General features: G+C 41.3%; 1 protein-coding gene across 1 annotated transcript in view; it reads left to right on the top strand.

Moving 5' to 3' along the window:
• LOC138467253 (uncharacterized) overlaps positions 1 to 11997 on the top strand; it is a 436076-nt gene extending 424079 nt beyond the window's left edge. Inside the window, exons 8-9 of the mRNA XM_069607272.1 lie at positions 8228 to 8293; positions 11937 to 11997. Coding sequence (XP_069463373.1) covers positions 8228 to 8293; positions 11937 to 11997 — 127 coding nt within the window. The remainder of the gene's footprint in view (positions 1 to 8227; positions 8294 to 11936) is intronic.
• Positions 11998 to 14151: the final 2154 nt, after the last annotated feature.

Genomic DNA, 14151 nt, shown 5'->3' with positions numbered 1-14151 from the left:
CCCCAAGGCGTGACACAAAGCCAATAGGTGTATGATCCAACTAGCAAATACTGGCAGAACCAGTGTGTACATGTTTTCGTACAGTATCATTCCTGTTCTCATGTGCAAAGCAAACATGAGTATGTTCTTAAGTGATAATACTGGAATATATTGGTGCAGCTAAGCATGAAGTGTTATGGGCACAGCCAGCATGAACATGTTTTTATACTGGAATATTTTGGGTGGAAAGGCATCATGAAAATGCATTGGGAAATCTTTATGTGCACTGTCGGTGACTTGCATCTGTTAGATCTTTTCATGATGCACTTCCAACAAAACCAATTGAAAACTGTCCGGATTTGTACACAATTTTTCACAGGAAGTGCTATATAATGCATCATTTTAACCCATTATTCTAAAACATTTCTGTAGGGAAGACTCCAGCGGCCCATCCTTGGTTGGTTCAGGCTATGTCGCTAAACTGGGTCGCTAAGCCATATGTATGGGAGGTATTCACACCCCTGTAATTAAAAAATTCACCAACCACCAGTTTTGCATTGCCTGTTTTGCATTGATGAGATCCACGATTGAACCACTGTTACCAGCCTGGTTAGCGCAACAAGATTTGTGCAACTTTGGATGAATAAGAAGAGTGACATATGGATGCTTTCATTGTCTTCTCAGCGGAAGCTGAAATCCCCAAAGACCATAGATTCTCTGCATTGCGCGAAGTTTGTTTTCTACTCTTAGGCAAGCCCAGAGCATACACCAATCTCCATGAAATCGCAAAAGATAGGTAAGGACTAGATTTCTAAATGTATTATGAATCTCTAACCGAACCGCCCCCATACATGTTTTTTTTAACAACCTAAACTTTCAATCCTTTAGAGGATTTCTGCCATTGAAAAAGTGCATGTATTTTAGGGGCATTGAAAGAAAGAAAAACAATTAATTAAAATTAACTTTAGGAGAAGAAAAACTTAATAGAGGAAAGGAAGAATGAAATTATGGTGAAGAGTCTTTAGCACTGGTGAAGTATATTGATGCGCCTGAGCTGCCCAACTCTCAATGAATAATCCAATTTTCATGGGCAAAGTGGTGGAGGAAGTAGGCGAGGTTGATAGTGTCTGCTGTCTTGTGAAAATGTTGGGTGTCTATTGTGATAATGTTGTGTCCCACCCAAATGCTTTTCCTAGTGTTCCATGTCTTTGCTCCAAGGTATTTTCTGCACAGGTCTTTACCACACAGAACATACCTTGCAACACTCTCCCTCGATACGTGTCCACTAACCCAAGCCACAGAACTTATTGCAAGGGGGCTTCCCCGTTCACCCTGTACTCCCCGCTTCTTGTCTTGCTCACATGGAGAAAGGATTCCCATTTCGACGCATATCCCCCACTCCCTTCCCCATTCCAACCTTCTGCCCCACACCTACCTCTATACAGCTTCCATGGCATGTCTGTCTCTTCTGGGTTCTTCCTTCACATTACACCCTGTCATGCCCCCTATTCACGCTTTCTACCTGTCCATTGCATATCCACTCCCCACATGCCTCCCAAGCACAGAGTAACCAAGCCACCTTTAAGGCACTGTGAAAATCCACCATGTAAGTGCATCAAGGTAAATACCGATGCCATACAGGTGGCATGGCATATCATCCTCAATTCACATTATAGGAACGCAATTGTGGACATTTAAGGAGATAATGCTTGTGAGAAGGAGGAGTAGCTGGACATTGGGACCAGGATTTCAGTTATATCTGTTCTAGGTTCCAGGGCATAGTGGTCTGCTCACAAGTTCCCTGCCATCAGCGATGTTTAAGTGCATTCACAAAGTTAGGTCTAACAAAGATAACTCTTAATGTTGTTATTCTTCTTAGAATCTATGTACTGAAAAAACCTGAGTTATCTTTCAGTAAAATTCACTTTGTGGTATTTTTATACCCACCATTTTATTTCCGTTATTCGGTGCTATCGCTTTTTCTCCTTACATTGTTAGAAGCTGCAAATGTTTTGGGAAACCTGTTGCATATTCAATGACAGGCAGAGTTCTGCAACCTTTGGCTCTCCAGATGTTTTGGACTACAACTCCCATCATCCAATAGTGGGGGATCATGGGAGTCATAGTCCAAACATATGCTCAGTCGCAAGTTGCCCGTCCCTGGTTGTAGCAAGAAGGGAGCAGTACCTACCTATAAAAACGGTGTGACCTAAACTCCTTTCAAGTCCAGTACTTCTATCATTAATATCGCAATCTATTTAGTATTGTATGCCATGTTCGCTCTGTTCTAAGCACTGTATCATTATGCGTTCATTACAACTTAATTTAATGGTACTCATTGTATCGACCTCAGAAAGATGAAGGAATGTGTCAGATTTACCCGTATCAATCATGGGTTCTGAAGGCTTTACACAAATGTTTTGAGAAAGTGCTTAACTTACTAAGCTACCTTACTGGACAATGCAGGACTCCATTAGCATCCTTAGTCAACCTGTAGCAGAAAGATTGAACGATAAGTCAGGATGTCTGCAAGAGGCAGTGTGGCAAAGTAAACTACAATATACAGGAATAAAGATCAATATTCAGTGTTATGTGATAAGAGTTCTTATCAAACCTTTTATCAAAAACGCATTGGATAGTTTCAAAGTTGAAACACTCCACAAATTCTAGACTTCTGATCCCAAGAAAGTTCAGGAGCAAAGTAAAAATGACATCTATAGTGAATATTCCGGACTGACAGTAACATATGTAGTTGCTTAGAAAGTTATTTGAAATTTAGTTCTCTTCATAATAGTGTGTGCTTCTGTCCCAGGCTCAGCATCTTGGTTTCTTAGTGATTCTGGACCTCAAATCAGTATAAGTGTAAAAAAGGATATTTTTCCTTGTTAGCAGCCCCTTTTTTCTCAGTCTCAAAGGATAAACTAGAGGGTCTGTGGTGTAACGAGGGCACATATGGCCATGCAATCAATGGTCCTTTTAAAAGACCAAAGCAGTTGTGAACCTATTCTCACCTTAAACCGGTTCTTGTGCAAGAACAGCTTTTAAATGGTATAACAATGCTCAGATTCTAGAAGACAGGCATCTCAGTGCTCCTCAACAGTGATCTGATCTCCCTAAGGCCCAATGATTCCTTCTCACTGCTGCCTTCCCATGAGCTGGAGGAAGAAATTTCCCAACTTGCAGGGAGAGATGTCAGACAGGCCCCTTCATTATGCACCACAAAATCGACCAACTCCTCAAGGACAGGACACAAGTTGCAGAAACCACACGAGTCCACTTTAAATTGACTTGCCAGGATTCTGGTCTGGCAGGCTGTATTCTCCACTGGACTCTTAAAAAAGGTAAGGAAGGCCAGCCTTCAGACTAATAGACAAACAGATTTGGTCCTCTGCATACTGGTCGTAGTTCAAGTTTTGGTTACTGAGACCCAGTGTGTGGTGCCTTGTGGCATTTATGATGAAACAAGCATAATAATTGTTATTAAGTGGCTAGAGTGGCGTATTTTGGTGCAGCTAGTCTGACTATATATTTGTCAAGTAGCAGGGTATTTCTTTACTGGGCATCAAGGGTAAAGAAAACATGATGAGTAGAATTATTTGTCTAGACTGGCCACATTGGTGCAGCCGCTCTGGACAGGTTTTCTTATTGTGGCACAGCATTTTAATGTCAAAGCAAATAGGTGTATGATCTTACCTGCAAATACTTACATGACCAGTGAGTACATGTTTTCGTACAGTATCATTACTGGTATCATGTGCAAAGCAAACATGAGTATGTTCTTAAGTGATAATACTGGAATATATTGGTGCAGCTAAGCATGAAGAGTTATGGGCACAGCCAGCATGAACATGTTTTTATACTGGCATATATTGTGTGGAAAGGCATCATGAAAATGCATTGGGAAATCTTTATGTGCACTGTCGGTGACTTGCATCTGTTAGATCTTTTCATGATGCACTTCCAACAAAACCAATTGAAAACTGTCCGGATTTGTACACAGTTTTTCACAGGAAGTGCTATATAATGCATCATTTTAACCCATTATTCTAAAACATTTCTGTAGGGAAGACTCCAGCGGCCCATCCTTGGTTGGTTCAGGCTATGTCGCTAAGCTGGGTCGCTAAGCCATATGTATGGGAGGTATTCACACCCCTGTAATTAAAAAATTCACCAACCACCAGTTTTGCATTGCCTGCTTTGCATTGATGAGATCCACGATTGAACCACTGTTATCAGCCTGGTTAGCGCAACAAGATTTGTGCAACTTTGGATGAATAAGAAGAGTGACATATGGATGCTTTCATTGTCTTCTCAGCGGAAGCTGAAATCCCCAAAGACCATAGATTCTCTGCATTGCGCCAAGTTTGTTTTCTACTCTTAGGCAAGCCCAAAGCATACACCAATCTCCATGAAATCGCAAAAGATAGGTAAGGACTAGATTTCTAAATGTATTATGAATCTCTAACCGAACCGCCCCCATACATGTTTTTTTAACAACCTAAACTTTCAATCCTTTAGAGGATTTCTGCCATTGAAAAAGTGCATTTATGTTAGGGGCATTGAAAGAAAGAAAAACAATTAATTAACATTAACTTTAGGAGAAGAAAAACATAATAGAGGAAAGGAAGAATGAAATGATGGTGTAGAGTCTTTAGCACTGGTGAAGTATATTGATGCACCTGAGCTGCCCAACTCTCAATGAATAATCCAATTTTCGTGGGCATAGTGGTGGAGGAAGTAGGCGAGGTTGATAGTGTCTGCTGTCTTGTGAAAATGTTGGGTGTCTATTGTGATAATGTTGTGTCCCACCCAAATGCTTTTCCTAGTGTTCCATGTCTTTGCTCCAAGATATTTTCTGCACAGGTCTTTACCACACACCACATACCTTGCAACACTCTCCCTCGATACGTGTCCACTAACCCAAGCCAGAGAACTTATTGCAAGGGGGCTTCCCACGTTCACCCTGTACTCCCCACTTCTTCTCTTGCTCACATGGAGAAAGGAATCCCCATTTCGACACATATCCCCCACTCCCTTCCCCATTCCAACCTTCTGCCCCACACCATTTCTCTATACAGCTTCCATGGCATTTCTGTCTCTTCTGGGTTCTTCCTCCACATTACACCCTGTCATGCCCCCTATTCACGCTTCCTATCTGTCCATTGCATATCCACTCCCCACATGCCTCCCAAGCACAGAGTAACCAAGCCACCTTTAAGGCACGGTGAAAATCCACCATGTAAGTGCATCAAGGTAAATACCAATGCCATACAGCTGGCATGGCATATAATCCTCAATTCACATTATAGGAACGCAATCATGGACATTTAAGGAGATAATGCTTGTGAGAAGGAGGAGTAGCTGGACATTGGGACCAGGATTTCAGTTCTATCTGTTCTAGGTTCCAGGGCATAGTGGTCTGCTCACAAGTTCCCTGCCATCAGCGATGTTTAAGTGCATTCACAAAGTTAGGTCTAACAAAGATAACTCTTAATGTTGTTATTCTTCTTAGAATATATGTACCAAAAAAACCTGAGTTATCTTTGAGTAAAATTCACTTTGTGGTATTTTTATACCCACCATTTTATTTCCGTTATTCAGTGCTATCGCTTTTTCTCCTTACATTGTTAGAAGCTGCAAATGTTTTGGGAAACCTGTTGCATATTCAATGACAGACAGAGTTCTGCAACCTTTGGCTCTCCAGATGTTTTGGACTACAACTCCCATCATCCAATAGTGGGGGATCATGGGAGTCATAGTCCAAACATATGCTCAGTCGCAAGTTGCCCGTCCCTGGTTGTAGCAAGAAGGGAGCAGTACCTACCTATAAAAACGGTGTGACCTAAACTCCTTTCAAGTCCAGTACCTCTATCATTAATATCACAATCTATTTAGTATTGTATGCCATGTTCGCTCTTTTCTAAGCACTGTATCATTATGTGTTCATTACAACTTAATTTAATGGTACTCATTGTATCGACCTCAGAAAGATGAAGGAATGTGTCAGATTTACCCGGATTCAATCATGGGTTCTGAAGGCTTTACACAAATGTTTTGAGAAAGTGCTTAACTTACTAAGCTACCTTACTGGACAATGCGGGACTCCATTTGCATCCTTAGTCAACCTGTAGCAGAAAGATTGAACGACAAGTCAGGAAATCTGCAAGAGGCAGTGTGACAAAGTAGACTACAATATACAGGAATAAAGATCAATATTCAGTGTTATGTAATAAGAGTTCCTATCAAACCTTTTATCAAAAACACATTGGATAGTTTCAAAGTTGAAACACTCCACAAATTCTAGACTTCTGATCCCAAGAAAGTTCAGGAGCAAAGTAAAAATGACATCTATAGTGAATATTCTGGACTAACAGTAACCTATGTAGTTGCTAAGAAAGTTATTTGAAATTTAGTTCTCTTCATAATATTGTGTGCTTCTGTCCCAGGTGCAGCATCTTGGTTTCTTAGTGATTCTGAATCTCAAATCAGTATAAGTGTAAAAAAGGTTATTTTCCTTTGTTAGCAGCCCCTTTTTTCTCAGTCTCAAATGATAAACTAGAGGGTCTGTGGTGTAACAAGGGCACATATGGCCATGCAATCAATGGTCCTTTAACAAGACCAAAGCAATTGTGAACCTATTCTCACCTCAAACCGGTTCTTGTGCAAGAACTGCTTTTAAATGGTATAACAATGCTCAGATTCTAGAAGACAGGCATCTCAGTGATCCTCAACAGTGATTTGATCTCCCTAAGGCCCAAGGCTTGCTTCTCACTGCTGCCTTCCCATGAGTTGGAGGCACCAATTTCCCAACTTGCAGGGAGAGATGTCAGACAGGCCCCTTCATTATGCACCACAAAATCGACCAACTCCTCAAGGACAGGACCACAAGTAGCACAAACCACAAGAGTCCACTTTTAGTTGACTTGCCAGGATTCTGGTCTGGCAGGCTGTATTCTCCACTGGACTCTTAAAAAAGGTAAGGAAAGCCAGCCTTCAGGCTAATAGACAAACAGATTTGGTCCTCTGCATACTGGTCGTAGTTCAAGTTTTGGTTACTGAGACCCAGTGTGTGGTGCCTCGTGGCATTTATGATGAAACAAGCATAATAATTGTTATTAAGTGGCTAGAGTGGCGTATTTTGGTGCAGCTAGTCTGACTATATAGTTGTCCTGTAGCAGCAGGGTATTTCTTTACTGGGCATCAAGGGTAAAGAAAACATGATGAGTAGAATTATTTTTCTAGACTGGCCTAGATTGGTGCAGCCGCTCTGTACAGGTTTTCTTATTGTGGCACAGCATTTTAATGTAAAAGCCAATAGGTGTATGATCTCACCTGCAAATACTAGCAGAACCAGTGTGTACATGTTTTCGTACAGTATCATTACTGGTATCATGTGCAAAGCAAACATGAGTATGTTCTTAAGTGATAATACTGGAATATATTGGTGCAGCTAAGCATGAAGAGTTATGGGCACAGCCAGCATGAACATGTTTTTATACTGGCATATATTGTGGGGAAAGGCATCATGAAAATGCATTGGGAAATGTCTATGTGCACTGTTGGTGACTTCCATCTGTTAGATCTTTTCATGATGCACTCCCAACAAAATCAATTGCAAACTGTCTCGCTTTTTACACAATTTTTCACAGGAAGTGCTATATAATGCATTATTTTAACCCATTATTCTAAAACATTTCTGCAGGGAAGACTCCTGCAACCCATCGTTGGTTGGTTCAGGCTACGTCGCTAAGCTGGATCGCTAAGCCATATGTATGGGAGGAATTCACACCCATGTAATTAAAAAATTCACCAACCACCTCTAACTGTTTTGCAATGATGAGATCCAGGGTCGAACAACTGTTATCAGCCGGGTTAGCGCAACAAGATTTGTGCAACATTGGATGAATAAGAAGAGTGACATATGGGTGCTTTCATTGTCTTCTCAGCGGAAGCTGAAATCCCCAAAGACCATAGATTCTCTGCATTCCGCCCAGTTGGTTTTCTACTCTTAGGCAAGCCCAGAGCATACACCAATCTCCATATGTTTTTTCAGGGTACCTTTTAGTATAACTAGACGTAGTCCTTCTCTGGGAATTTGTCTCTCATAATTTCATGTTGGGTTATTAATGCAAGGTACAATCTATCTATGTTCAGATTTCCATCCTACAGCTTCTTAAAAGTTTGCATTTGTTGTGAACGTCATTGCATAAATTTAATTTAAAACAGCACATGTATCATTGTTTTGCAGTGAAAGTGCACAAGCTGAGAGCAGTGAAGTGGCAACAATAATGGATGATGAAAGTGCAAAAGATAGGTAAGGACTAGATTTCTAAATGTGTTATGAATCTCTAACCGAACCTCCCCCATACATGTTTTTTTTAACAACCTAAACTTTCAATCCTTTAGAGGATTTCTGCCATTGAAAATGTGCATGTTTTTAGGGGCATTGAAAGAAAGAATAACAGTTAATTAAAATTAACTTTAGGAGAAGAAAAAACATAATAGGGGAAAGGAAAAATGAAATTATGGTGAAGAGTCTTTAGCACTGGTGAACTATATTGATGCACCTGAGCTGCCCAACTCTCAATGAATAATCCAATTTTCGTGGGCATAGTGTTGGAGGAAGTAGGCAAGGTTGATGGTGTCTGCTGTCTTGTGAAAACTTTGGGTGTCTATTGTGATAATGTTGTGTCCCACCCAAATGCTTTTCCTAGTGTTCCATGTCTTTGCTCCAAGGTATTTTCTGCACAGGTCTTTACCACACAGCACATACCTTGCAACACTCTCCCTCGATACGTGTCCACTAACCCAAGCCACATAACTTATTGCAAGGGGGCTTCCCAGTTCACCCTGTACTCCCTGCTTCTTGTCTTGCTCACATGGAGAAAGGATTCCCCATTTCGACACATATCCCCCACTCCCTTCCCCATTCCAACCTTCTGCCAAACACCTACCTCTATAAAACTTCTATGGCGTTTCTGTCTCTTCTGGGTTCTTCCTCCACATTACACCCTGTCATGCCCCCTATTCACGCTTCCTACCTGTCCATTGCATATCCACTCCCCACATGCCTCCCAAGCACAGAGTAACCAAGCCACCTTTAAGGCACGGTGAAAATCCACCATGTAAGTGCATCAAGGTAAATACTGATGCCATACAAGTGGCATGGCATATCATCCTCCATTCACATTTGAGGAATGCAATCATGGACATTTAAGGAGATAATGCTTGTGAGAAGGGGGAGTAGCTGGACATTGGGACCCGGATTTCAGTTCTATCTGTTCTAGGTTCCAGGGCATAGTGGTCTGCCCACAAGTTCCCTGCCATCAGCGATGTTTAAGTGCATTCACAAAGTTAGGTCTAACAAAGATAACTCTTAATGTTGTTATTTTTCTTAGAATCTATGTACCGAAAAAACCTGAGTTATCTTTCAGTAAAATTCACTTTGTGGTATTTTTATACCTGCCATTTTATTTTCGTTATTCAGTGCTATCGCTTTTTCTCCTTACATTGTTAGAAGCTGCAAAAGTTTTGGGAAACCTGTTGCATATTCAATGACAGGCAGAGTTCTGCAACCTTTGGCTCTCCAGATGTTTTGGACTACAACTCCCATCATCCAATAGTGGGGGATCATGGGAGTCATAGTCCAAACATATGCTCAGTCACAAGTTGCCCGTCCCTGGTTGTAGCAAGAAGGGAGCAATACCTACCTATAAAAAATGATGTGACCTAAACTCCTTTCAAGTCCAGTACTCCTATCATTAATATCACAATCTATATAGTATTGTATGCCATGTTCGCTATTTTTCTAAGCACTGTATAATCATATGTTCATTACAACTTAATTTAATGGTACTCATTGTATCGACCTCAGAAAGATGAAGGAATGTGTCAGATTTACCCGTATCAATCATGGGTTCTGAAGGCTTTACACAAATGTTTTGAGAAAGTGCTTAACTTACTAAGCTACCTTGCTGGACAATGCAGAACTCCATTTGCATCCTTAGCCAACCTGTAGCAGAAAGATTGAACGACAAGTCAGGAAATCTGCAAGAGGCAGTGTGGCAAAGTAGACTACAATATACAGGAATAAAGATCAATATTCAGTGTTATGTGATAAGAGTTCTTATCAAACCTTTTATCAAAAACGCATTGGATAGTTTCAAAGTTGAAACACTCCACAAATTCTAGACTTTCCCAAGAAAGTTCAGGAGCAAAGTAAAAATGACATCTATAGTGAATATTCCGGACTAACAGTAACATATGCAGTTGCTTAGAAAGTTATTTGAAATTTAGTTCTCTTCATAATAGTGTGTGCTTCTGTCCCAGGTGCAGCATCTTGGTTTCTTAGGGCCTCATTAGGACCCAGGCGGTAAGGGGTTTACGGCGGCGTAAACAGCGCCGACCCTTACCGCCTGATTCCGAGGTCCCTTAGCGCCATGGAGGATTTAACACCTGCTTTTAGCAGGTGTTAAAATCCATGGCGCTAAGGGACCTTGTTGTTAATTATGCCACCGTAATTTACGGTGGCGTAATTAACGCCTTCCCCACTCCCATTATGCCCTATGGGGCAAAAATGGGAATGGGGAAGGGTAAATGGGGATTGGGGACTTACCGCCCCGCCAACCTCGGAATGGGGCGGTAAGTCCGCCAACCACCATGGCGTAAACGTAGTTTACGCCATGGTGGTAAAGGTACGACCCAGGCGGTAACTTACCGCCTGGTTCGTAATGAGGCCCTTAGTGATTCTGAACCTCAAATCAGTATAAGTGTAAAAAAGGTTATTTTTCTTTGTTAGCAGCCCCTTTTTTCTCAGTCTCAAAGGACAAACTAGAGGGTCTGTGGTGTAACGAGGGCACATATGGCCATGCAATCAATGGTCCTTTTAGAAGACCAAAGCAGTTGTGAACCTATTCTCCCCTCAAACCGGTTCTTGTGCAAAAACAGCTTTTAAATGGTATAACAATGCTCAGATTCTAGAAGACAGGCATCTCAGTGCTCTTCAACAGTGATCTGATCTCCCTAAGGCTCAAGGCTTCCTTCTCACTGCTGCCTTCCATTGAGCTGGAGGCAGAAATTTCCCAACTTGCAGGGAGAGATGTCAGACAGGCCCCTTCATTATGCGCCACAAAATCGACCAACTCCTCAAGGACAGGACACAAGTAGCACAAACCACACGAGTCCACTTTAAGTTGACTTGCCAGGATTCTGGTCTGGCAGTCTGTATTCTCCACTGGACTCTTAAAAAAGGTAAGGAAAGCCAGCCTTCAGGCTAATAGACAAACAGATTTGGTCCTCTGCATACTGGTCGTAGTTCAATTTTTGGTTACTGAGACCCAGTGTGTGGTGCCTCGTGGCATTTATGATGAAACAAGCATAATAATTTTTATTAAGTAGCTAGAGTGGTGTATTTTGGTGCAGCTAGTTTGACTATATATTTGTCCAGTAGCAGGGTATTTCTTTACTGGGCATCAAGGCTAAAGAAAACATGATGAGTAGAATTATTTGTCTAGACTGGCCTACATTGGTGCAGCCGCTCTGGACAGGTTTTCTTATTGTGGCACAGCATTTTAATGCCAAAGCCAATAGGTGTATGATGTTAGCTGCAAATACTGGCATGAGTACATGTTTTCGTACAGTATCATTACTGGTATCATGTGCAAAGCAAACATGAGTATGTTCTTAAGTGATAATACTGGAATATATTGGTGCAGCTAAGCATGAAGAGTTATGGGCACAGCCAGCATGAACATGTTTTTATACTGGCATATATTGTGGGGAAAGGCATCATGAAAATGCATTGGGAAATGTCTATGTGCACTGTTGGTGTGTTAGATCTTTTCATGATGCACTCCCAACAAAATCAATTGCAAACTGTCTCGCTTTTTACACAATTTTTCACAGGAAGTGCTATATAATGCATTATTTTAACCCATTATTCTAAAACATTTCTGCAGGGAAGACTCCTGCAACCCATCGTTGGTTGGTTCAGGCTACGTCGCTAAGCTGGGTCGCTAAGCCATATGTATGGGAGGAATTCACACCCATGTAATTAAAAAATTCACCAACCACCTCTAACTGTTTTGCAATGATGAGATCCAGGGTCGAACAACTGTTATCAGCCGGGTTAGCGCAACAAGATTTGTGCAACATTGGATGAATAAGAAGAGTGACATATGGGTGCTTTCATTGTCTTCTCAGCGGAAGCTGAAATCCCCAAAGACCATAGATTCTCTGCATTCCGCCAAGTTGGTTTTCTACTCTTAGGCAAGCCCAGAGCATACACCAATCTCCATATGTTTTTTCAGGATACCTTTTAGTATAACTAGAGGTAGTCCTTCTCTGGGAATTTGTCTCTCATAATTTCATGTTGGGTTATTAAGGGCAAGGTACAATCTATCAATGTTCAGATTTCCATCCCACAGCTTCTTAAAAGTTTGCATTTGTTGTGAACGTCATTGCATAAATTTAATTTAAAACAGCACATGTATCATTGTTTTGTAGTGAAAGTGCACCAGCTGTGAGCAGTGAAGTGGCAACAATAATGGATGATGAAAGTGCAAAAGATAGGTAAGGACTAGATTTCTAAATGTGTTATGAATCTCTAACCGAACCTCCCCCATACATGTTTTTTTAACAACCTAAACTTTCAATCCTTTAGAGGATTTCTGCCATTGAAAATGTGCATGTTTTTAGGGGCATTGAAAGAAAGAAAAACAGTTAATTAAAATTAACTTTAGGAGAAGAAAAAACATAATAGGGGAAAGGAAAAATGAAATTATGGTGAAGAGTCTTTAGCACTGGTGAAGTATATTGATGCACCTGAGCTGCCCAACTCTCAATGAATAATCCAATTTTCGTGGGCATAGTGGTGGAGGAAATAGGCAAGGTTGATGGTGTCTGCTGTCTTGTGAAAACTTTGGGTGTCTATTGTGATAATGTTGTGTCCCACCCAAATGCTTTTCCTAGTGTTCCATGTCTTTGCTCCAAGGTATTTTCTGCACAGGTCTTTACCACACAGCACATACCTTGCAACACTCTCCCTCGATACGTGTCCACTAACCCAAGCCAAATAACTTATTGCAAGGGGGCTTCCCAGTTCACCCTGTACTCCCTGCTTCTTGTCTTGCTCACATGGAGAAAGGATTCCCCATTTCGAAACATATCCCCCACTCCCTTCCCCATTCCAACCTTCTGCCCCACACCTACCTCTATAAAGCTTCTATGGCGTTTCTGTCTCTTCTGGGTTCTTCCTCCACATTACACCCTGTCATGCCCCCTATTCACGCTTCCTACCTGTCCATTGCATATCCACTCCCCACATGCCTCCCAAGCACAGAGTAACCAAGCCACCTTTAAGGCAAGGTGAAAATCCACCATGTAAGTGCATCAAGGTAAATACTGATGCCATACAAGTGGCATGGCATATCATCCTCCATTCACATTTGAGGAATGCAATCATGGACATTTAAGGAGATAATGCTTGTGAGAAGGGGGAGTAGCTGGACATTGGGACCCGGATTTCAGTTCTATCTGTTCTAGGTTCCAGGGCATAGTGGTCTGCCCACAAGTTCCCTGCCATCAGCGATGTTTAAGTGCATTCACAAAGTTAGGTCTAACAAAGATAACTCTTAATGTTGTTATTTTTCTTAGAATCTATGTACCGAAAAAACCTGAGTTATCTTTCAGTAAAATTCACTTTGTGGTATTTTTATACCTGCCATTTCATTTTCGTTATTCAGTGCTATCGCTTTTTCTCCTTACATTGTTAGAAGCTGCAAAAGTTTTGGGAAACCTGTTGCATATTCAATGACAGGCAGAGTTCTGCAACCTTTGGCTCTCCAGATGTTTTGGACTACAACTCCCATCATCCAATAGTGGGGGATCATGGGAGTCATAGTCCAAACATATGCTCAGTCACAAGTTGCCCGTCCCTGGTTGTAGCAAGAAGGGAGCAGTACCTACCTATAAAAAATGATGTGACCTAAACTCCTTTCAAGTCCAGTACTCCTATCATTAATATCCCAATCTATATAGTATTGTATGCCATGTTCGCTATTTTCCTAAGCACTGTATAATCATATGTTCATTACAACTTAATTTAATGGTACTCATTGTATCGACCTCAGAAAGATGAAGGAATGTGTCAGATTTACCCGTATCAATCATGGG

The sequence above is a fragment of the Ambystoma mexicanum genome, chromosome 4q, assembly GCF_040938575.1.
Source record: "Ambystoma mexicanum isolate Mex_15411 chromosome 4q, UKY_AmexF1_1, whole genome shotgun sequence".
Lineage (NCBI taxonomy): Eukaryota > Metazoa > Chordata > Amphibia > Caudata > Ambystomatidae > Ambystoma > Ambystoma mexicanum.
Note: the sequence above shows the minus strand (reverse complement) of the source record. Positions and strands in the feature narration are given on the sequence as shown.